Here is a 25708-nt window from a genome sequence, read left to right as displayed (position 1 = left end):
ACCTTACCCACCAGCATGCAATGTATGCTTTTCCTGAAACCCCTCATCTCTAAGATATTTTTGCAGCCCCTAAGGCTCGCTCACTCCTGTCCCAAATCCAAACTCAGATATCTCTTTGATAATGGTCTTTTAGTTAACTATGACACTGGAAAACTTGTAAGTTACAAATTAATATTGGATCCCTCTAAAAAAACTTCCTGAGCAAACAATTCTTTATCCCAAAGCCCTTCCCATCCTACAGATGCCAGTCCTCAGTGTTCTTTTCTTGATCCATCTTGATTTACTCCCTGCAGTTCAATTACAGCCTCACAACAAATTTTCCTGGTTCTTTCCATCCCATCCCAATGACACCCTTCTCAGTTTTGGGTGTATATATCACTGTAGGATCTCCCTACATGCAAAGTCTTGTACACGCACCAAAAAAAAAAAACAAAAAAACAAAAAAAAAAACAGTCACTCAATTTTCAACCTAGGCTAGAAGGGTTTGACTCCTCACACATAGACAGGAGAAGTGACTGCTAAAATGAAGTAGGCAAATATTAAAAGATTATTCTGACCACCAGTCTAACTGGCTTCCAATATCAAATATTATTTATTATTATTTTTTTAATTTCTCTTTCTAATGAACATTCTTCTATCTCTGCTCCTTTTCCTTGCAGAGATTCTTGGGTCCATCCCATAGCCTTCTTCATTGCCCACCTGCCCTGTGGTTCTCCAGTCCTCTCTCTTGGTCACTCAAGGCTAGCCCCTCCACAAGACCACAGAGTGCCTCTGAGGCAAAGCCTAATTTTAGTTCTCCACAAGAACCACAACTTTCTAATATAGATGCATGTGCTAAAGATGTCTCATAACAAGAGAGAGGTCTGTACATCATAACATACTTGTCTACATACACTGCCTACAGGAAGACGTGTTTATCTCCTGGATGAACTACAGGTCTAGGGACTATTTTATTTCATTTACTTCCCACTACTTCAGCCCCAAACCCCCTCCCCATTTATGAACTGATTTGTTACTCACAAAAATAAGTAAAGCAGCCAGACTTACCTAACGTCCACGCGAAGTAATACTTAGGTTTTGCTGCCTGTGTAACAACGTACAGGTAACCAAGTCTTGATAAGAAGGGTGTTTTATCAAGAAATTCATTATCAATAATATATGCCATAGGAAAGTTCTTGGTAAGTGTCAAGAATAAAACAAGAGATACTAGTGTGATACACAGCTTGTACATCACTGCTCCCTGAAAAAGACAAATGACAGTGAAATATTCATTAGAAGCATTTGCTTAAGGGAAAGGAAAATACCAGTGCTCATGGCATACAAAAAGTATGTGATTCAAGAACCAATAAAGCTAGTGACAAAGTTGACAATAATTAATTTAGAAAGGGTGACAAAGAAAAGGCCACAGTATAACCTTATGTCTAATGTAGTTTATTGAACTAACTATAGTTGGCTGCAAGTGAGAATTTATAGTCAAAATTGGCCATGATCTTCCCCAGATTCCTACAGCAGTTAGTGGAGGTCCTAAAATGAGAAAGGAAACAAACTAACAAACAAAAGCAAAATGGAAAGGAGAAAGCTTTCCTATATGTACTGTCATCTCTTGGAACTGAAGACTGGGCTCCTCGTAGAAGCCAAAAGCTTCGGTATTCAGTACAACAGTGGGCCTTATTGTTCAGCTGCCATCCAGGTGCCTTGCTAAAAAACACTTGCCAAAAAAGCATACACAACATGTGTAACTTCCCGTGATATAGGGTATCTGCAGCACCATGTTCACTTCTATTGCTGCTCTCTAGCTTTTTATATATCAAAATTATCACCAGTCATGTCAGTAGTTAAAAGCTTCATTTCAAATAAGCATCAGGAGTAAACATTCCTTGATACAGGCATAATTAAAAAGGTAAATCTGACACTTGGATACCATGTAAAAATTGACTCGTGCATTCTCAGAAGATCAGTAAAAGTGCAATACGTTATTGAAACAACAATGAACTTTTGGATCCCAAGTACTCTTTTTATACCTTTTCCACGTTCAGTAATAAACTAACATGTGATTATTTTAAAATGGGTACAATGCAAATTTTAATATTCTCTGCAGACTTGCATCTAACACAAGATGGGCCTTATTCTGACCTCAGTAATACTAATGTAAATCAGAAGTAACACCACTGAAGTCAGTAGAAATACAACTGTATGCAAACAGGAATCAGATATGTAGCAGCAGATGCTCAACCTCAGAAAAGACATACTGCACTCACTCACAAAACTATGCGCTCAGTGTCACTTTAAGACAAGAGAGAAGAATCTGGTTCTCACACTGTTACCCTGTCTTACAATAAGGTAATTTATAAGAAGGTCTTACATAGTATTGAAAAATAAAACAAAAGTATTGCACTTATTAACCTTGTACATGAAAAATGACCCCCAAGTAATTTTAAAGAGTGAAATTGCCTTGCAAAGCACCTGGGCACACTACAGTTTCTGATGGGCAATAATTCCTGTACGCCCAATGTATTCTGCATTACAGGCAGGATTTGACTTTTCTTTCTGACAGATGTGCTGTTTTCTTCTTCTGTCTGGAGCTGAACTGCAATTGATAGTTATTAGAACCTGCAGAATGTTCCCACTGCTGCACAAAGGACACCCATTGACCAGTGACCCATTCTGCAAGCCAAATACATTTGGGGAATTCAAGGGAAGACACCAGTCCCTTCACCCCGACCCTGTGATAAAAACAGCAGCCACTTCACAGAGGAAAAAAAAAAAACACAACAACAACAAAAACCACTACTAACATTTACTGGCAAGATAATCCAAAAATGGGTTTTCCTCTTCATTTTTAATTATGAGAATCCTGTACAAAGCTGTACTCTCCTGCCCTTTGCAATCAATCTTTGTCATTTTAAAACTTACAGTTGGAGAAGGATCAGGAAGTCTGTCATAACCCTTCTGCTTCCAGTTCACTTCTAATAGTTTCATATGCACATGCCTCCCTTCAATGAAGGCTATATAATCCTTATAATTGCTGCAAGGCCCAGCTATGATGCTCATAAAATTGAGGAGATAGCTTAAATACTCCAGTAAAGACGGTCTTGTCCTGGGGAAATCATCCACGCACAACAAAAACAAAACAAAACAAAACAAAAAAAAAAACACACGTTAAACACAGCAAAGGCTTCAGTAAACACTTTTTGTTGTACTGCCTGCTTCAGTCCTCAACTCTCTCCTACCACCTCCCCCCCAGATGAAAGCTTACTTTATCTTTTTGGGGGGTAAAGATGAATCACAGCCTCTCACATATCCCAGTGATGTCTGGCAGATGGCAGTCTGAACAAGGGCAACGTGGAAGTGCGCAAACTACAGGTGAACAAACGCTACCAATCTGAAAAGCTGTAGTCTTATTACTAAAAGCATTGCAGTTTTAAATTAGTCATAAATCTAAGTATCTACTCTCAAGCAAATTGACTTGCACGTTTTGGCCAGGCCAGCAGTAACAACAGCAAGAATCTGGTAGCTGTTTTGGACACCTGCCTGGTAAGTCATGGACCAGTAACGGCTGGCAGACCACAGGCTGAGTAACACCAGCCTAGCCAAGCTGTTCAATGCAATACTTTGTGTTGTTATGCAAACTATAGGGCAGGGAGCTTTTGAGACACCGACTGCCAGGCCTGAGAGGAGCTCTCAGCCACCCTTCTCAAAGCAGCTGCCAGCACAGTTCAGCCTTCTGAAAAATGGGAAGTGCAATGTGAGACACACAGGAACAGAATGAAGAGGCACTCCGTCCTTCTGTGCAAATAAAGGAAGTAATCGTGTGTATTGCATCATGGACAGGAAAAGGAAGTATGGGGGGGGAAAAAAAAAAAAAAAAAAAACACACATAAATCAAAAGACATCTGAAGAAGAAAGTCGAAGTCCATCTTGGTTGCTATTTCTATTTTGCAAGTGTATAACCCACAAGTTCCTGTGGGAGTTTTACCATTAGATGTAAAATGAGGATTCACTGTCATTGCAACAGATTAGTAGAACAGAAAAGAAAGATGTGCAGGCCTCTCACTGCTAGTGTAGTTTCTAAAGTGCTGAGCTTGCTTTATTTACATGACAGAAAAACACCAATATCTATACTCAGCAGTGAGATACACAGTGCTCTCCATTAATGTGCTAATAGTCACCAAAGTAAATAAGGACTCCCCAAAAATGAGAACAGGAACTAAGGCACAATGCTTTAGGACTCTCCCGTCCAAGATACAGGTGGACATGCATAAACCAAAACCTACTTAAAATTCTTTCAGACTAAAACATAAATTTCTATGTTTTCTAGCAGAAAAATTAAGCAACAGTTAAGCAACTGCTGTTGTCTACTTTTATTCTGAAGTGGAATTAGTTTGAATAAACAGTTAGCTTAGCCAGGATTTTCTGCATTCACTCTGCTGGTCATTGTGGATGCTAGTGTCTGAATGATACATTGTCTGGTGAAAACATTTCACAGAAAGATGCAGCAAACAATTTGGGGTAAGGCTCATCTTTCTGTTCTGTAAAATTGTGATGGTGATTTGGGCTTCTGAGAGTAAGATAAAAATAAGAGTAAAAATAAAGTCATTAGTTTCAGCTTAGATTGTGCACGTGGGTGGGTGGGGAGACATGAGCAGTGCACGAAGGAATGTACAGAGGATGAGTAAGAAACAAAAACAGACCAAGAACAGAGGGAAGACAAAAGGCTGCATTACCAAAGGGGATTTAGAACTCCTCAGTTATGATTTGTCTGCCACCAACACTTGAGCTATTGGCATACACTTCTATATTGTGAGCTCATCTACTGTACAAAAAAAAAAAAAAAAAAAGGACCAGCCTGTTTGGTGAGAATTTGACTAGAATTAATCATATGGCCACAAGGGCCCACTGCAGTTGAACATTATTGCTGTGAGCTTGAAAAACAAGCAAAAACATATGGGCCACAGCAAAAGTTATATAAGTCTCCCTACAGAATTTTTGCTTTTCAAGAAACTACTCTCTTCTTCCTTTTAGAAGCTCATAGGCAGATTTTCTGAGGGCTCTATCTTCTGCCTTAGAAACAATTTCCTTGGCCCTAAACATTCACTTCATGGTGAAAAGTAGTTATGAGAGTAATCCTAGTTCTTCTGAAAAAAAAAATTCATCTGTATCAAGAGACAAGAAAGGAAAAAAGATGCTTGAACACGTGATTAATATGCTGTCTCCCTGTGAAAAAGGAGAAGATTAGTCACATAACTTGAAAGACTAATACTTGAAGTACTAATATTATGGAGGGAGATAGGAAAAATAAAATTTCACTGGGAATTTTGGTGAAGAAAAGCAGTACTTAAAGTGTCAAACAAAAATGGACTTCTGGTATGCAGTAGTTTGCCAGCAGAGGAAGAGTATTCTCTTGCGGAAAAATAGCATATCAGAGGTAAAATGAAGACAACAGACAAAAAGTCTGCACAATACAACCTTAGCCAGAATATAAAGAATTTGATTTCACCAAAGACTGCTTTTGTTTCACATGGAGGATACATTTAAGTCAGTGAGACCTTGCCATGACCTTAAGTGTGGTATTGACTAGCACAGGGTGATAAAGGCAGAAGCCCTAGGCCAAAGAAATAGAGAATAGAGCAAAGAAGTTTGTGTAAGGAGGGCACTAACAATGCTATTACAAAAACAAAATTCCTCAAGCAAATAGAAAAAACAGGAAACACTTTTATCCTTTTATGAACTGGGAAGAGGCAGGGAGCATTTTCATGGTTTGGACCACTTGTTACCTCTGACATTGCAAAAGGAAAAAAAAAAAAAACACACAACAAACTATAAACAAACTAAACAACAAAAACTAAACTTCTTCAGATGAAATTAAACATATATCAATGGGTGAATTAAATTCTTACTTTACAGCAAGCCGATTTTGCTCAGCAGTGAGTTCCTCAGCTTGTCGCCCTATTCCTGAACAGAAAAGTCACATTAGATCTTTTCAAAAGCTGAACACTGAAAGCCACCCCCAAAGCTTTATGTTTGCATCCCATAGATAGGAAGTTCCTAAATCCATAGGCTTCAATATCTCTTTGTCACAAGCAATTTTCAGATAGCTCAATTCCCAACTTTTAGGTCAAGTATATTCACGTTCCCTCTATCACGGTTCCTTACCTCATCCCCCCTTTCTTACCCTTGCTAGGCTTTCGGGAGTAGTCGTAGTATTCCCACACACACAATGCAACTCGCAATGCCACCAACTGGCAGCAACCCCCAGCAGCCTCTTCTAACGGTCTGGTGCTGGAAAAACCTCTGTTCCCAGAAGCTGCTGCCTCATTTAAGCTCCAGCCTCCTGCTGGCTCCTTGGTGAGAAATGGAGCATTTCACAGCAGGAGGATCAGTGGAAGAGAAATGGGCTCTCAAGAAACAGAAGCTTCACTAGTGTGAACTAGCAGCCTGGCTGCCTGCTGCTGGAGCAAACCAAAACACACATATCAGTAATAATCTGGAATTTTACAAGGTCCAGTCTGGAAGGGCAACCTCCTGTTGAGTTCATGTGACTTTTGGGGCCAGGGGCAGAGCACAGAGTCACTGCCCAAGAGAACTATATAAAAGTCTTGTATGATGGCCAGTGTGTAAACAGATGTCACTTATAGCAAATATCTTAAAACCTTCACTCTGAAGCCTTAGCTGTGCTTACTGTGAGAAATCCCACTGGTTTCAGCAAAACTGACCACAAGATGAGTCACACCACTTGACACTGAGCATGCATATATATACATTTTCACAAGATCGGGGGCTTGGAATCACTCTACATTACTGTTCTCAATGCACCGGCCATAATTACCAAGGCACATCCACATGGCCCATTTTCTGAAAAGACTGCTTATAAGCTACTCTTATGCATTATCTCTTCACTGTTTCAGTTCCTAAATACTGGGAAGGGCATGAGCTCCACAGAACTATTAAGCACTTAGTTACTTAAAGGGATGGATATTTTTTTTGTCCGTTTCCATTTAAGGCAGCTGCATTAAATTTTTACAAATGGAGATTTGTCACCCATGCTTGAACTGCACGCTGCCTCCCTTTGAACAACTGCTCCATGTATGGACATTCACAATGTAATGAGCCTTTTCCACTATAATTAATCTGTAGGATTTCTGGTTTAAGACAAGCTTGGCACTGCTATCTGTTCCCTTCTGACTGTTCATTTACCTTCAGGATTCTAGGGGTACGTGTAGGCAGCACACCACTGTGGCACACAGGGATACCTGAGCTAGCTGGCTTGAATAATAAGGGCAGAGAAGCCCCAGAGACTTTGTTGTGAAGGTTAACAAGGTCAATTAGCCCACGCAGAGCTTCAAGCTGCACTTGCTTATAGCCAGCTAGAAATAACAGACTGTATTGGGCGTATGTGACAAGGGTCTGGTAGCAGGGAAGCTGTAGGGGTGGCTTCTGTGAGCAGAGCCCAGCAGCTGCCCCTCATGAGATCAGAGTCAACTCCAGCCAGCTCCGAAAGGGATCCACTGCTGGCCAGAACCAGATTCAGAGGGAGCAACACTCTTTGCACCTCTGTGAGAACAGATTTAAGGAAGGGAAAAAAATGGCTGGGCAAAAAGCAACTGGGAGAGCGAGGAGTGAGAAGCAGCTTTGCAGCCCCAAGATCAGTGCAGCATGAGGGCAGTTCCCCTGCGGCCTGTGGAGAGGCCCCTGGTGGAGCAGGCTGTCCCCCTGCAGCCCATGGGTCCCACATGGAGCAGATCTCCACGCTGCAGCCCCCCCACGGGTGGAGGAGCCCCCGGTGGAGCAGGTGGATGTGGCCTGGAGGAGGCTGCGGCCCATGGAGAGCCCCCGCAGGAGCAGGCCCTGGGCCAGAGCTGCAGCCCGTGGAGAGGAGCCCACGCAGGAGCAGGGGGCTGGGGGGAGCTGCCACCCACCCGTGGGGGACCTGTGCTGGAGCAGTTTGCTCCTGGGGGATGGATGGACCCTGTGGTACGGAGCCATGTGGGAGCAGTGCTTGAAGAGCTGCTGCATGTGGGCAGCCCCTGCAGGATCATTTTGGAAAGGACGGCATCCCATGGGAGGGACCCCACAAGAAGCAGGGGCAGAGAGAGACCATGAAGGAGCAACCGATGACAAAGTGTCAGGGACTGACCACAGCCTCCATACCACTGCACTGCTCTGGGGCAGGAGGTAGAAGAGGGGGCATGGGAGGGAAAGTATTCTTAGTTTGCTTTTAGTTCTCACTGCTCTAGTCTGTTAGTAATAAGCAATAAATATTAACCTCTCTATGCTGCATGTGTTTTGCCCAGGATAGTAATGGTTGAGTGATCTCTGTGTCCTTGTCCTTGAGCCCCTTCCATTGTATTTTCTCCCCTTTTTCCTTTGAGGAGGGGGAGTGAGAGACCAGTTGTGGTGGAGTTCAGCTGCCCATCAGTGTGAAAACAACACACAGACCCATTCATGTACACTTGGCTTGAAAACAATGCCAAACCCTGCAGTTTGTTTGTGGCCATCACCTACATCCTAGATCATAGCAATTCTGGATCAGGTGACTCATTTAGTCACCCACAGCCTATAATTCAGTGGGCATTGGAAGTTCACAATGCACCATCAGCAGACAAGCAATAACAGTACTGATGACAACCGGCATTTCTAGTCTTTGCACTGTACTAGACGCAAGCATTTTACTAGAAAATAACAACACTCTTTGTCACAGCACAATGCAAGAATGAAGACAACATTATTTTGCCTGCAACTGTGCTTTTCCCAGCACTGGGAAAATGCTATTGAATTCCACCTCTCACAATTTATGCAGCATCATATAACTGAATATAACCTATCTATCCTAATGCTATCATGCACAGATTTGTTACATTAATGTTAATAGCTGAACCTATGTATCAGATACAACTTTTGATTCTTGAGAATCAAGAACTGATTCAGAAAGCTTAATAGAGTTGCACTTCAACATCTAAACAGTGAATACAGATACTAGATAAAATCCAAACTGGGCACCAAGGAAGCAGAACTCCCATAGGGGAAAACAGTTGTCTTCATTACTGCAAGGACAGTTTGATCCTAGAAAACTGATCAAAACTTGGAATTTCTTGTTTTTCCTCTTCACTTGGAGCAACTCACTGTACTACACTCATCCTCTCTGTAAATCAACCACAAAATGCTCTGGAATAAAAATGCTGTCTTCAGGATATGTGAAAAAATTCCCTTCCTTACCGTCATGTAGTTGGCATGCAAGTGTTGTGATCTTCTGTGTAATTATCATCAGTGGACTGTAACAAAGACAGAAACAACAGTTACACATCTTGTAATACAAATTATTCTCAACTTTCTTTCTGAATGTCTTTATCCCTTTAAAAGGCATAACTGTGTTAGCAACAAGTGGAAAATATCCAATTAAAACTGAAGGAGGAACTCAGGCATAAGACAATTGCCTGGGTTCAAAACAACCCCACAGTTACTTGCACTGGAATTTTTAATTGCTAAATACACACAAAGCCTTATTTTATTTCTCCCCACTCTGCCTCACTGCAAATTGTAATTCAGAAGAAATCACACTGCTAAGGAATAGCGGCTTCTGCAGTCCACTGTGCTCCGCACCATGCAAAGACCTGTAGGATGCAACAGTAGAACAGAATAGAGCAATGCTGCTGTAATGTAGCTCTGCATTTCCTTGCTGTTACTCTCCTATCAGCTGTCTCCTCAGTGCCCTAAACAAATGTTGACTCTGCAAATACACTTGCTTATTTCCACATGTGAATAGTCCTGTTGATAAAGTGCAAATACCAGAACAGCTGTCAGCACAGCGCAGTTTCCCCCCACTTTTTGGCTGTGCAACTGCTATGTGGACAGCTTGCCCATGATGTACCATCCAACTGGGAGTGTTTGGCACATGGGATCTGGAGTTTCCGAAAAACTGGCTAGCTCTATCTGGGCTACAGATACAGCACCAGGCTACAGCACCAGCAGCTCTGGGGACAAACACACAGTGAGGAACAGCCATTATATGCAGTTGTGTTGCTTATATTACCAGTATCTGGCTTTACAGAGCTTCTTAGCTCTGTGGGTAAACATGAGCCACCACAGCTGAGAAATAGAAAAAAAAGGCAGCAGGAGCCAGTGCCCAGGAGAGACCAGCTAGGAGCATTCAGAGGTACCTAAGTAGAAAGAAGGGGGGAACTATGGGGAAAACTAATCAGTCCTTCACAGGGAAAGACTCCACAGCTAATTGCTGTCCATATAGAGCTTTCAAGGGCTGAGGAGGCCTAAACACCAAATCCGGCATTGAGCAACTGTAATTTGGAAGAGCCAGGAAATTTGTAATTTTGGAAGAGCCAAGTAATTTTCTATGCCAGGAAAAGTGAGTGACGAGTACCTGCTGACCTTGCCTCTCCCCATCTCTCTGCTGCTGGAGACACCAGCATAGGATGCCCAGATATGCTGCTGTCTACAGCCCTGAAGTTGTAAAGGGTGATAAGGATATATATTTACTTTAAAAGAGTAATTTACGATGATTACATGTAAAACCAGTTCCACAGAGGAGATATTTTGTCTCTGAGGATTAATACAATAGATTGTTTCTCAGTTTGGTCCTAAATTATCAGTCTAAGTCATACAGAGGTTTCAGCTTTGAACATTAATGATGTCTTCAACACTTAAGTTAGAACAGGAGATTGTGTACCTGCTATTTATAGACTTCCACTGCTATGGGGAATTTTTTTTAAAGAGATGTAGATGATCACTCCAAACTGTACAACTATTTATTTTAAACACTGTAATATATTTTCTGGGATCCAGTGAAGCAACAAAAGTTGAAGGCTTTTCCTTACTTCAAGCAATGGATTTTCCCCATCAATTTCTCAAGGTAAGGGAAAAAAAAATTACATTCAGTGATCTCTGTATCTAAAATATTAGTTGTCTGCAGAGGTTTTCAAGAGATTTCAAACCATCCTTCTCTAAACCAACCCACTTGCTATAATCAAATGTAAACCCAATAGCTAAGATAAACTGCTTGCAATCTGGTTATCCTGCTGTGATAAATCAAACTGATTTTCAAGGTAATTAATATGTTGAGCATGGTAAACAAGAATACTGGAAAAAAGACATTTTTATTCAGAAGAGGTCTCTTTTTTTATATATTAAATATGGCTAATCTGTTTCAAGAGTACACATGGAATTTCATGTGGGTAACCTGCATTTTCTGCCCAAAGACACAGAACATGCAAAATCAATTTCTTAATCAGAAACTATTTTTATGGTTTCAATAGTCTCCACTTGAAATGTTGGTAAAAATACTTGCACGTAAAATCCAGAACAAGCTTTGGTATACAAAGATCTGGAATACAACTGTAACACAAGGGTATGTGCAGCATCTCTCACCTGGTTACCCAGATCACTGGTTACAGCTAAAGAATGGCCAAATCCAATAATGGCTTTTCTTCATCTTCCAGACAGCTCCAGTAATGTGAAACAGTCATTCTAAATTTTATTCCAATTAATCCTTCCATTTTATGAAAAGTTCCTTATAAGCTGTTTTCAGCATTACCTTACACATCCTATTTCTCAAAGTATGTTTTCCCGTTCAGACAAAGTCTATAACTTTGCTTTCAAAGATACAGAAATCCCACTCCTTTAAGCCTATATAAAAAGCGTTTGTTTGTTTTTGTTTTGTTTTTTTTTTAATCCTTAGGAGAGACAGAGTCTTTCAGTGAACCAGCAGTTCTAATGCAATAAACAGCTTTTTATTTTGTCAGTGCTTGACCCTTTAGCTTTATGGTTGAACACTAACACTTGTTTAAAATTACTTCAATTCGTAGTGTGTGTCTTACGGCAAGCACTTTATGCTAACATCGAAGTGGGTAACTTTAAACCTCAGGCTCAGAGCCAAAACTGTATGCCTTTAAGTGCCTAAATTTAGACACTTGACTTAGAAGATTGGGCCCCCCACTGTACAACATCTAAACACGGAGAAGAGAGAGGTCATTTTCATCTATATTAGGAATTCATAGTCTAATTCATAGCACATTGTACCCCAGCAAAACAGATGAGTCTCACGTGCACTTTTATCAGAAAGGACATACAGTCTGCTTCCATCAAGCCCGAAGGCCAGAGAAGACACGTCATCAAATGTGACACCACTGACCCATGGGTGGGAGGTTAACCCACAAAATGCATCTGAAGCATCTTTAGTTCTCTCTCCTGCCACCTTCACATTGCAGGTCTACCTATCTATTCTACACCCTGTTTGGGAAGGTAGAAACCTCCTGTATGGGAGCAATGGATGACACCCACTAAATCTTTCACAAGGTCAGCATCAGGTATCATCAAATGTTTCGCACAACAGGTGAGCAAGGTTTCAGGTGAACAGGGACCACCTTCCTCCCCCCCTCACCTGTCTACCATTCCCCCATTAACTCGATGTCACTGGCAGCCCAAGCCTTGGCTGCAGGAGAGGGCACAGCACAAGAAGGCAATAGCAGCACTGGAGCTCTCCCTTCTCCTGACACCCTCTTGGGATGTGGGACAACCCCTTCTGCACACCCACTCCCTGTTCTATTCCTCCCAGCAGACTCATGCATCTCTTCTCATCACACACACACACACACACACACACACACACACAGAGCAAGTCTAAACTTGCTTTTGTTTCTTCAGAATGAAATAAAAAAATACACCCTTCTACATATTTCTAGAGTAATGCATGGCAGTACAAGTCTTGAATCAATATTAAAAATCAGACAAGAAAAATAAATTTATTCAAGGGGGAAAAAAAAGTAACATCATTTACTAAATATGCACATGAACTTTGATTATTAAAATTTGGCTATACCAGCGTAATGAATTGTCATTTCTGTTCAGCCTTTATGGTAACCTCTAATTTTAAATAGTAATAATATACTGAATAAGTTAATATGTAAAATGTTAATATGTTAACATGTAAAATACAGAATCACAGAACCACAAAATCACAGAATGGGTGGTGTAGGAAGAGACCTCTGAAGACCATCTAACCAAGCAGGCTCACCTAGAAAACATTGCTCAGGATGGCATCCAGGAGGGTTTTGAATATCTCCAGAGAAGGAGACTCCACAACCTCTCTGGGCAACCTGTTCCAGTGCTCTGTCACCCTCACAGTAAAGACATGCCCTCTCATATTCAGCAGGAACCTCCTGTGCTTCAGTTTGTGCCCGTTGCCTCGTTCTGTTGCTGGGCACAATTGGAAAGAGACTGGCTCCATTCTCTCAACACCCTGTCCTCAGATATTTATACACATTGATAAGGTCTCCCCTCAGTCCTCTCTTTTCCAGGCTAAACAGGCCCAACTCACTCAGCCTGTCCTCATATGAGAGGTGCTCCAGCCATCTCATCATCTTAGTAGCCCTAATATCATATCACATATAGTCAAGTGTTTCTAACATGATAATATTTTAGACCTTAGACTCAACTGGAAAAAAAAAAAAAAAGTTAGAAGTGCTACAGATAAGAAAGGGAGTTTGCAAAACTATAAAACTTCAAATAATCTTTTCTTTCTCCCAGATTCTGAGAGAGATGGGCAGATTATTGGGATTGGGACAAACTGTTAGATTGAATTAAAAAAGAAAATCTAGACTTGCATTTACAGATGAAGCACAAAGATCTACCCCAGGACAGAACATTGCATAGAATCACAAAACGGTTTGGGTTGGAAGGGACCTTCAAGACCATCTAGTTACAAACCCCCGCCATGATAAGTTGTAGCTGCATTGCGCCACCTACACACGAAACATATTGGACAACCTTTAATTATTTTTTAAACTGTCCCAAGCATTTAATACGAAATAGTAAAGACAATTTATTTCATTAAATAAGTTTTTAGTGAATTTCTTTAAATAAATTATTAGCATGAAATTTTTTATTAATATGAAATAATTTATTTCAATAAGTAAAAAATCTCCGTTTCTACCTGAATTAAAATGCATTGAAAAATAACAAAATAAAGATGCAACAGTTTACAGAGGATGCTGAATAAAGACAAGGTTTTGCTCCCCTGAGTAAACCTTCCAAACAAACATTTCAGTTAATGTCATTTTCAAACATGACTTGTCCCACCAAAATTTGTCCAGCAGCACAGGCCAGGGAAACTCAGGATGTCTGCATTAGTTTGTGGTCTGCTATGGGGATCCTCCCCATATCACAGACAGGCTTCTGCACCAAGCAACCTTCAGTGCTTATGAGAGAAGACGTTTACGTTTACCAAGCAGACTCTGCTTGACCTTAGGTAATCCCATGGAGAAGTCTGGCACACACTAGCTAGAAATAGTTTCCACTGACCTGATTTCACTAAGAGAGTAGGTGGAGTCAAAGGGCTCATTGCAGGAAGAAAAAAAAAAAGCAAACATTTATTTCAGGTTTGTCTCTTTAACGTGGAAACAAGTATGAGGAGTTCACAGAGACACACTCCACTATGACATTAACTGTGCTGGCAAAGCGATCACTAAGCCAGGGACACCACAACAGCTTCAATAGCAACAGGCTCAGACTTCCCCTTTCGACAGAAAAATGAAGAACTGCTGAAGCATACACAGAGGAAGAACATTTCACTGAACATGCTCATGCCTCCAAAGCAATTTCCAATTTGCTTCTTGTTGTTTTTTGGTGAAAGATCCCAAACAGTATTTCACACCTTCATAACAGAAATATTTCACTTAATATAGTATTTACTTCTAGAAAAGCATCCCAGGGCACACTAGATATGTGGAACTTTCTGGTGTCGACTGACTGCTTGAATCTTGGCTTGGTAGTTCCCATGTTGCAGCTCCTTCAGGGCTTCTGTGCAACCATGGTAAGTGATCTCAGTGTAGTGTCAAGGGCACAAAGGCCTGGCAAAATAGCCAAGCAGTGACCAGGCACAGAAAAAAGAAAAGCAGCCCTTTATAGGGCAGTTTTAACAGCAGAAACCAGCCCCAAGCTTGCACTGTTTGCCCTGCACCTGCTCTGCTAATACTGCCTCTAGAGACTTGCTGCGCACCAGAGCGATCCAGAGGTTCTGGAACAAACACTGCAAACAACACACTGCACTTAATATATTTTAAGGAGAAGAAAATAAAAATAACCAACTAAACTCACAGGACCAGATAGTATTTCTGCACTGTGGTTCAACGCAGCATTAGGGGAACAGAGTAGTTCTATGTCTGTTTCCATCAGCAAATGTATTTCCTTTGTAAAAGCTGGCTGTTGTACCTTTGTTCTTTTCTTTTGTGGTTGACACTAAGCCATTGAGAGGGGAAAAACAGTAGAAAAACATGAACCTTCACAAGAATTCACTGCCTGAAGCGACACTCATTACTGAAGTATCTGGTTGTATGGCTTTTCTGGAGAGCTCTTTCAATGACCATCCTTTTCAGATCAGTTTGCTAATAACGCTGCTGTTTGGCACGTAGAATATAGCTAACAGGTTAAGATATCCACTAGTTCTTGGGAGCGATGTCCACATTAACACGAATGTAAGGGGTTTCTGTAGGGAGGAAAACTGCTTGCACCTCCCTGGTGATCAAGGCTCTGGTGTCCCCAAGACGGTCAGCAGGCTGAAACCAATGCCAGTATATACGGTGATTTTCACAAACTGAGCTTTTTTCTGTAAGGAATGGCACCAATAAGCTCACATATGCATGGCTGACCATTTCCTGACAGAAGGAGCTGCAATATTATGAAATTTTGCTCAGACAGTGCATGAATTCAAAGAGGAAAAACCTTTATGGTCTTAATCAAGCAAAGGATTAAAGCAGACACAAAACTTCACATGGATGAGGAGTTCCCCTGAATTCTGTCCAGATGATCATATGCATATGGTATTTGCTCATGTAGCTTGCTAGATTGAAGCCATATCTATTACTAGTTCTCAGAAATCCCATCCAAAATCCCTTGATTTTATTTTAAACTTATTTCTCCCTAAAGCCAGAGTATTACTATACTCAGTCTAAGCCTGACACAATGAACAAAAATGTATGTTAGTATTACCATTTTTATAACATTGTATAGAAACCAGGCAACTTACCAGCATAATCCTCTTAGCATAAAGAAGAAATAAGAAAGAGAAAAAGAGAGAAAGAGTTAGGATTTAGTTTTCCTTGGTACAATGTATAAATGCCATGCAAACCAAGCAAAATAAAATATGCATGTTTCTCTCAAAGACTGATTATGAGTTAAGGGGGGAAGCACAGCATTCACATATCTTACAATTAGTGCTGAAAAAAAGAAATTGGGTTTTCTTTGAGAAAGATGTCAGGAGAAATTTCCTAGGTTGTGTCAAAACATTTTTGTGAAATAAGATAAATGAAAGAACTTTGATTAAATTTAAATATGTATTTATATATAATCAAAATTAAAGGATAGCAAGCTGGATTTTGTCTTCATTAAAACCTGTCATGTAGTTTATAGAAGAGGACTTTTCATCTAAGTACAATGCAATACATGAAAACTCTTAATTTAAGAAGTTGCTGCAAGAAGCTTGAGCATCATTTTGATTGTGGGAGTCAGGACCTACCCTTTGCTGGACTTAGAAGAATTAACTAGTCACCAGTAGAGAACAAGTTCCCTTACTCCTTAAACTTGAAGTGATGAGTCACAGCTTGATCTTTCATTTTCCTTTACTTAAGATATGACTCAAAAGTTACACCTTGTTCTCTGTCCATCTCTACTCACATTTTACAAGCTGTGTTCACAGAAAGGAAAGGGGAAGACCAAACAAAAAGAACAACCAACAATTACTAAGGGACCAAAAACATATATTTTGAAACACACATAGAAAGGGTTATGCATGCAAACTGTTAAGTGCACAAAGCAGGTCGCAAGAGCAAACAAGGTATACCAACTTGCAGCACTGACATTGAGAAACATCCACTTAACATCTGGCTTGTCACCTCAAGGAATCAACACTAGAAAGCTGATGACACTAGAATAGGTTACGTGCCTATCTGATGTGGATTAAAACTTCTTCCTTGTAATCAGGTATCACCAGAGACTTAAGGGATACTGAGAGCTCAAATACAAATTAGCAGATGACAGGCTTTTTGTTCATTCTTAACAATTCCCCTAAATCCAGGGGTGTGCTTCTTTATTGTTTCCCCCATTATGTTCAAACAAAAGGCTGGGAGGCTGAAGGGAGATTGGCATTGCTACATGGATTCTGTTTTAGTAGTTTCTCAAGTTCTGACAGAGATTTTTAAGATCATCCAGCCAGAAGCCTGTTTGAATGCTTCCCAACTGTTGCACACAATATATGTGGAACCATCAAACATGCAAGAATGGGGAAGAAGAGGTTCAAATTCTGCTCATACATGGCAAAACTGTGGTCAAGGAGAATATTTTCTCTCTTTCAGTCATAACATCTCTAGGCATGTGCACAAAGCTTCAGAGGGCATGTATTGTTCACAACTCAGGAAAACAGGTTGGAAGAGATTTATGGGGCTGATCTCAGTTTGAGCACTTTAGATGGCAAGTTTTTATTAATACCACTACAATATTTCATTTTCATTCTTTGTTTTCAAAATGTTACATGAAGATGTAGTTGCCATCTGTACTACAGTTGCCAGTTGTTTCCTATTTGGCAGTTTTGTATTTGATTGGTTTAAGAATTGGTTTGTATCTTAAGGATCAGGACTAAAACAAATAGTAAAAGTTCGGGTATTATTCTTTCACTACTGTTATCTGAAAGGTCATCATTAGATGAGTAGCTCCCTTTTCACCATGAGGGAAGAAAATGCTACCTAGTTTATAAAAACAACTACCATTCCTCTTCTGCCATCCCCAGTCTCAGCTGGATCCTTACTAAATGTCTTCAGAAAGAGACAGCTAACATGCCTCACAGTGCATTTCTGAACATGCTATTCAGAAAAGCACGCTCTCTCACATTGCTTTCTCTGTCTCATACACACACAGAGCTATAACATTCCAGTCCCATTTATAGGCTTCTTGGTATGCCACACTCATTCAGGACATGCTTTTGTGTATTACAAGAACCACAGAAAAATTAGAGAACTAAATTTCTCTAAATGTGTGAGTTCTGTTTCCTACCCCATCCTCTAAAAAAAAGTTCAAGAGTACCAAAATGACATATTTTTTTTCCAGAAATGTAATTAAACAGTTAAACCCAGCACCACCTCACACAGAGACACATGCACACACAGTAGTTTCCTACTCTATGCCTGTAAGACAACAGAGACTTGGAAGAGTCATCTATAACTTACTGTGACAGTTTACAGAGATTTTTCATGGTATGTTAAAAATTACTCTGTACTCAGACATTCAATTAAACAAGTGGAATATGGATTAGCACAGTTTTTAATTCATGCAGAAAATATGCCTTCCTCTCATAAAATAAATATACAACATTAGCTGCCTATATTTTTGCAAAGCATCCTCTACGGCGTCAGGGAAATCAAACAGAGAGCCAACAGTTCATATAAACATCACCGTTCCACAGAAATGCATGGCATATTGAGAAGCTGCGCTGTTTAACAGCAGCCACAGCCTGCTCCAAGGACAGAATCCATACCACGGGCACAAAGATGGACAGCTGATCTCTTCTCTGCTTACCCAGCTCCTCCAGCCAGTCGCCCCCCAAGCCTCCCTTCCCAGCAGCTAGAGCCCCTGGGGTGGGAAACACCCTCCCAATGCCACCCCTGGCCTCCTTCCCAGATGTGGATAAATGGGAACAGGGGAAAGGACAGCTCCAAGCCAATGGCCATGCCCACAAAAGTGGGAGGAGGGAAGCCCACCCCAGCCCACGCCACCTCTCAGGACTGAGCACCAGGGACCCAGAGCACCAGCCTCACTGGCTCGCTCCTCCAGCACCTGCAAGAGACTGTGCAGAGCTGCCCTCACAGGCTGCTAGAGGGGGAACCACCACCTACCTTCCTAACCAGGTAGCACCTAGCAGGGAAACAGCAGAAGCAATGAGTCACTAAAAAAAAACACAGTGTTTGTTCCTTCCTCCTTTAAAAAGGTCTTAGAGAAAGCGTAAGCCAAACAGAATTGTGGGCGCTCCCCAGATAACATCAATATTATTCATAAAATGTGCTAAATTCATCTAATATTAATTGATGCAGGACCCAGCCTGCAGACTCACTCACCCGGAAAAATCTGTAGTGAGAATACCATAGTGGAATATGTATATTCGGCTTATGTGGCACAACGTGAGGTATCCCATAGCTACGACAAAGGAGTACCTAAAAACATAACATACAGAACACATAGTTACCGACACAAGTACCAACAAGAAAAGGAATCACTCAGACTGGGCTTGGGCTTGTTTAGGAGTGTGGCTTCGTTTTTGCAAATTATGTTGTTTACAAGTCCCAGTCTATAATTCAAGATCTCACAAAATTTACAAGAGGATTTCTAAGGATTTCAACCCAGCTGAAAAATTACAGAGATGCCTCCTCACACTGTGGGTAGGAAAAAAATAAATTAAAAAAAAAAAATATATATATATATGATCACTTCAAGTTGGGCATTCCAATTTTAGAGCTCCCCCTCTAGCATGCTATTTTGAAATTTGTCTCACTCATATATTTGATGTATTGAAACCAGATGATGTTGCATGTGTTGAAGTTATCCATTGCCTTTTTTATCTGTACATGCCCTTTATTTACACATACAACTCTTACTGACCTACGAAAAACTATATTATTTCAAGTTTAAGATATTTTCTCTCTTCTGATTCTGTGTAAAGGCAGATAATGATGCATAGCCTAATCTTTTCAGTTCTAAATACCAAATTATGCCACTTTCCAGAAGAAGCATTCCTTACGTGGAGTTTGACAAATTCACTCTCCATTTTCCAAGATGACCCCAAAATTGGCGGGCAGGAGAGCAGCATGACACTGTCTACCATATGACTTGCGTGGTCTGAGGTCTGGAAGCATTGCAGCACCCAGGTGGGCCAGGTGTTGCACTTCTCACAACTAACTTCTCCCTCTGTTTACCCAAGCAAGAGAGAGGACACCAGGAAGGTGAGAAGCAGGTGGATATCTGGAAACAAGACTGGCAAATGAAGCAAACCAGACAGTGCAATGGTGAGCTGGGACACCAGAATGAAAGGCTTATATCCCATGGACTTGAGATTGGCCATGACCAGGCCTGCTGGAGTTCCCTGCATCAGGAGAGGCTAGCAAAAGAAGAAGACACAAAGACCTACAGAGGAAAGAGACTGCCCATCCTGCACACCCAGCAGAGCCTAGCCACAGGCAGTATCCTCCCCCACCAGACACAGAATAGGATGGGGCAGAGCAGGGAACTAAGGATGAAATCAAACAAGAACCACAGTCGGCAGATGACTGAAAATGAGCCAGGCCTTTCTCAAATTATGGCTGGCTTTAAAAGAAATTAGTTTTTTTTTTTCCTCCCTGGGGACTAATAAACTGTAGTGCGAGTGACAGTGATGTGTTTGAAGCCAAGGATCACAAGACAACCTGCAGTGCACGTGGTCGTAGCAAACAGCAGGATGAAAGGCAGGCTGAGGGGACATGACAGCTTCTTCAGGCGATTCAGAGCAGAATCTATCTTACTTTATCTCAGTCAGACATCCAGTCCAGTGAGGTCCTCGGGCTCCCTCTCATCGACTGAGAATGGCAAGTCACCCAGCCAAGATACATAACTGTGATAGATGGGATGAAGTGTCTAAAATAAGCCTCAGTGCATAAATGTAAAGCACCTAGATTGAAATGGGGGTGTGCAGAAAGAGACACACAGAGTTGCTGCTGCAGCTGGGAGTGTTTCTGATGCTATATTAATTTGTCAGTTTATAGGTCTTGAAAGCTGGCAGCCTCACACGAGACCATACCAGCTGAAAATAACCATGGGAAGGTGCATGCAGGTTAAACTATGTTGTTGCTTTATTTTTTTTGTTCACTCCCACTTGTATTTGGGGAGAGAAGAGGGGGTGAGAGCAACTCTTGGACTCCCACTACACAGGTCCCAGCATTCTCAGAGGCCTTCTGCATGCACGGGTCCAGCTGTTACACTTGATTTTTTCAAGTTTCTCAAGCCACTTGAATACAGTTATTTTGTTAAAATTAGTAATGTGTATGTGCTTCAAGTATAGTGAAATACAGTAGAAAAGACCTAACCCAATCTTCCCAGCCCTCCTAAGGTTTTTCAGCATGTTGAATTGCTATTTCACATTTACTCAAGTACACACATGACTATCTTGCTGTAGTAGATGACATTATGCAAACTGGCTTAGTTTCTATTCCTATGTATAGGTGTTTTTCCCATTGTGACTAAGTGGCTGAACAGCAAGAGTGAGGGGGTTTCCTGATGAAACCATGACAATTTCCTACTACCACTCCAACTTGTCTAGGAAGATACAAGCATTAGATGATTCCCTGCGTAGTCTTGGTTCCTACAGTTCATCTCTCTCACAGTTACGAGTTACTCCTGCATTTCTTCAAGAGATGGGCAGGGATAATGACTGGAAGACAAATAGTACACATTTTTAACAACTTTTCCTTCTGGCCTCTGGATGGCATTTCTGTCACAAACATTGTCCAATTACTTTGAAAAAATATATTAATTATCTCTGGACTTCTGGGCTTTGCCTTCATACTCTGTGATGGGCTGGGGGAAAAAATAAATAAATAAATAAAATAAACCTTCTTCATTAACATTATTGTGCTAGTGCAAAATGCTAGTAACTGCTGTAAGACAGGCCTGTTGCTTATCATTCACATTTCTAAGCAGTCCTCGACAAATCATAAATTATGCTTCCCATTTGGATATCAGAGAGGGGTTGCCTCGAGAAGTGGTAAAGAAGAAGGGGAGATCTGAGCATTAGATCCTCAGACAGCCATGACCCTGAAGACAAGTGAAGAAAGAGTTTCAGATCCCCAGTTCAGACTGATGTGAATTCAGCATGCTGAATTAATCAGCAGCTGCAGAAAGAGCCACAGAGAGAAACCACCTGTAACACACCCAAACCAAACCACAGGGTGAACCACGTACTCTTAGGGATGCCAGCACAAAAGTAAAGTAGTGGTAAGAACTGCCAGCTCATCCCTCTAGCCTGCTATAAAGTAGCAGTTTTACAAATAAAATTTCCCAATTATGCAAATTGATGGGAAGCAAATAACTCTGCCTACACAATTTTTAAAATTCTTGCTTGCTATAAGAGTATGGCACCCACATGAGAAGGCTAAATGACTGAGCAGAGGAGTTCCTTCACAAGAATTTCCTCTTATTCAGTGAAAGAAGCACACGTAACTTCCACATAGTTTTCATTTTCATAAGAGTGCTTTCTGTCTTTCAGCTGGGAAGGCACTCACTTGATAGAGCCCTTTATGTGGCTTATGTGTCTTCCTCCAAGACATCTGTGCAGGGAAAGGAAAGATCCCATAGTCGAGAACTTCTCATGATGCTGCTGTAAGCTTCTGCTTCAAAGTAATAACGCATGTGGAACTTTCTACTTTTTCAAGCTCCAAGCCCAGCAGCTAATACAAGACTTATTTCACAGATCACTAAGTTAAGCTGCCACAATGACCCTAACTGAACTACCTAACTCAAGAATAAGTGGAAAATACTTAAAGGTCAAGCAGCGAGGGGGAAAACCCATTAAAAATGATTATTTAAAGCAATCCTCAAGGACACAATACCAAGGAGAAAATGACTTCATTATGTTCAAGAAACCACGGGATTGGGCATAAAATGCTAAGCCTGCAAAAGACTACTTTTGGGGCCAGCAATTTCATAGGGAAATGCAATATATCAAGGCAAAAATCACAAACTGGAATTACAGCTGCTTCTGTAACTAAAAGGACAAAGCCCCTACAAGTAACTGGGAAAGAAAGTAAGGAAATAAGATAAAGTGGTACTGGAAAAAAACCTCATGCTTCTCGATGAAAGGAGAGAAGCCCAGAGGAGCAGCTCCAGTCTTGTGGCCACAAACGCTCACCTGTGGATGTTGGGAATACTCGCCGTATTCATAATGCCATAGTTCATCATCACCAGGACAAAAAGATGAATGGAATACCTTGAAGACAACAAAGTGAATATTTAGGTGATTTCTTTGTGACCTTCAGGGGTTGGCAGTTCAGAGCGAGGGAATATTTTCTCATGTGAATGACATAAATGTGTGTTGATGCAGTAATCATGGATTATCACAATGGCATTTTTATAGCCTGAATATCCAATAAAAATTAACACTTATTGACAAGATGTCAGTGTGTTTGATTCAGAGAAAAAGCTGCCTAGCTCAAAGTGTACTTTCAAACTGGATGCATCTTTCCCAAACAAGCTATCTTCACAGCATACTACTATGGCTTTAACTGCCAGAACAAATACATCACAGATTAAATACCTCACTCACAAATGTTTTCATGGCTCATTTTACTCTGAGGGCTTGGGGTGGTTATGCTGGTAGGAATTTCCACCACCTCTCCCATCCCTCCTCCCCCCCCTTTTTTTTTTTTAATTTTAAAGGATTGTGAAATAGAAAGTGTCTTAAGACTAATAAAAAAAATATCCAGAAAAGCTGATATGGAGTTTAAAAATATTTTCACACAAGCCTTGTCTACTTGGTGATTAAATACTCACCACCCAAAGCAGAAGACAGCAAAGTATATTCCAAAGAGGGTGGCAAATGCATGGCGAACAGCAGAGCTGGCATGACTGGGACCCAAGTAAATGCGAAACCAAAAGGCAGCCAAAAGGGCAAACAGTTGACAGGCTACAAAATTGATCTGTAAGAGAAGAGAAAAACAAAAAAAAAAATTTTAATTCTTGGAGGTGGAGGAGGAGAAGTCTCTCCATTCTCAGAACAATAAAGAACAGAGGTAGGAAAGGGAAAAAAAAAAAAGAGAGAAACTAATTTTTCTTTGTTTCTCTGAACTCTCATTTGTGAGCCCAAGTGGTGACTCTCCACCCCTCTCTGCCCTCCTGGTGCAAGGCAGAGGCCAGGAAGCAGACCAGCCTGGGCCCTAGACAGATGGAGTTAATTTAATTTATTCATCCGCCATCCTTTATTATTATTTTTAATTCACTCTGAGCTCTCCAGCAGCGTGTCATCCTAGACCACACAAAGCTAAATAGTCTACAACATATTAGCAATCACTTGGATTAGAGGATTATCTGAAACTATCAATCCAGGAGAGGAGGATATATTACTCTTGGACACACTGGCTGTCCAGAGGTTGTTGGCTTCAACCATTCTTGTCAAAATACATTTACAATGTGTTTAATGAGATGGTAGAGCCCCATATGGATTTTATTCTGGTGGACTACATCCAAGATGGTGCTGTTCAAACACTTTTATTAAAGGTTAGTTGGCTATATTACTGCCTGCACCACTGAAATCAAGGAACTGCAGCAATGCAATACAATAATGCAATTATTTAAATACTTGGATTCACTTAATTTTAGTTCTTTGGAGCAGGAACACCTATAAATATTATTTATCTACTTATTTACCGTTCCTGTAAATTACCAGCATTTGCAAATAGAAGATATTACAGAACTACACCTAAAAGCAAGGAGTTGGGCGTGTCTTATCATGACAGTACTTTATGCTTTCTTTGAATATAACAGTTCTTACTTTTTAAATCTTACACAGAAAATAAAGGAACACAATGGCACCGGTCTCACAAAACCAAAATTCTGCAGCATAAATTCCAAATACTCATTTGGCCTGTTGCAATACAGTTACACTCAAAACACTACATCCACATCCTCTCTCTCCCCCTTCCACAGCATAAAGGCTGAAGGGAGCACATCACTATTGGGCTGTTCTGACTTCATGCTCCCTACACATGCTTCCACAAACAATGAATGCACGGAAATGACTATTCAGTGAACCTTAAGGCCACCTCAACCTGTTCCCACTTATGGTCATATTTGTACATCCAGGGAAGCTCAATTTTGCGGTATGCAGAGCCTCTCTCATTCAGTGTACAGAAAGAAGGAAAGAGCAAACAGTCCAAGAAACCAGTTGTTTAAAAGACAATATCCCCTTCTGTGCAGCATTATTCATGGATGTTTTACACCACTAAAGAATGTTAAAGTAAGCAATCTTTTTTTTTTTTTTTTTTTTTTTTTTTTTTTAAACTTTCATCTACTCACTATATGTTCAGTCTGAGATGTTAATGATGGGACATCAGCAAAATTAAAGTGCAAGGTCCCACAGCAGACACACTCATAACAGCATTTATGTGGCTAAGACAGGTAACCATAGCAGCAGCAGAAAGCAAGCAGCAGCGACTTCATCACAAGCTAACACACAGTATATAACAGCACAGCAGCCTTGTGTACATATCCTGTCGCTAGCCCACACCATTGCTTCTTCAGAGCATGCATTAACTGTGCTACTGGGATTAAAGGTAGCAGGGGCACACCAGCCATGTCACTATTACATCTACACTTTGTTGCACAGATTCACCAAGACAATTTCTTCCTTATGCTGCTTTTGCAGAAGTTGGGGTAAATACTTGTACCGGGATAAAAGCAAAAGCACACCCTTTATGCTTTGGTTTGTCTTATAAACTATAGTCTTGGATTCTCTCCCACAAAATAACTATCATCCACAGTTTGGTTTGTAGCACCTTCAATTTGTACAGCATGCAACAGGATGCCTAATATCAAGATACCAGCTCCACCTCTTCAAACATCTGTGGTAGAAGCACACAGGGTATGCTGGAAGGTCATAATGCTTCTGGAGAAAACAACATGAACACTGTGCACAAGA

General features: G+C 40.8%; 1 protein-coding gene across 1 annotated transcript in view; it reads right to left on the bottom strand.

Annotated features, from left to right (window-relative positions):
* Window positions 1–25708, bottom strand: part of MBOAT1 (membrane bound glycerophospholipid O-acyltransferase 1) — a 56685-nt gene that overhangs the window by 11753 nt on the left and 19224 nt on the right. Inside the window, exons 2-8 of the mRNA XM_082752453.1 lie at window positions 23566–23711; window positions 22925–23002; window positions 19107–19202; window positions 9214–9269; window positions 5898–5952; window positions 2914–3097; window positions 1048–1240 (exon numbers count right to left, since the gene is read on the bottom strand). Coding sequence (XP_082608579.1) covers window positions 1048–1240; window positions 2914–3097; window positions 5898–5952; window positions 9214–9269; window positions 19107–19202; window positions 22925–23002; window positions 23566–23711 — 808 coding nt within the window. The remainder of the gene's footprint in view (window positions 1–1047; window positions 1241–2913; window positions 3098–5897; window positions 5953–9213; window positions 9270–19106; window positions 19203–22924; window positions 23003–23565; window positions 23712–25708) is intronic.

The sequence above is a fragment of the Aythya marila genome (assembly GCF_965140915.1).
Source record: "Aythya marila genome assembly, chromosome: 2".
Lineage (NCBI taxonomy): Eukaryota > Metazoa > Chordata > Aves > Anseriformes > Anatidae > Aythya > Aythya marila.
This window is presented reverse-complemented; position numbering and strand designations above follow the sequence as displayed.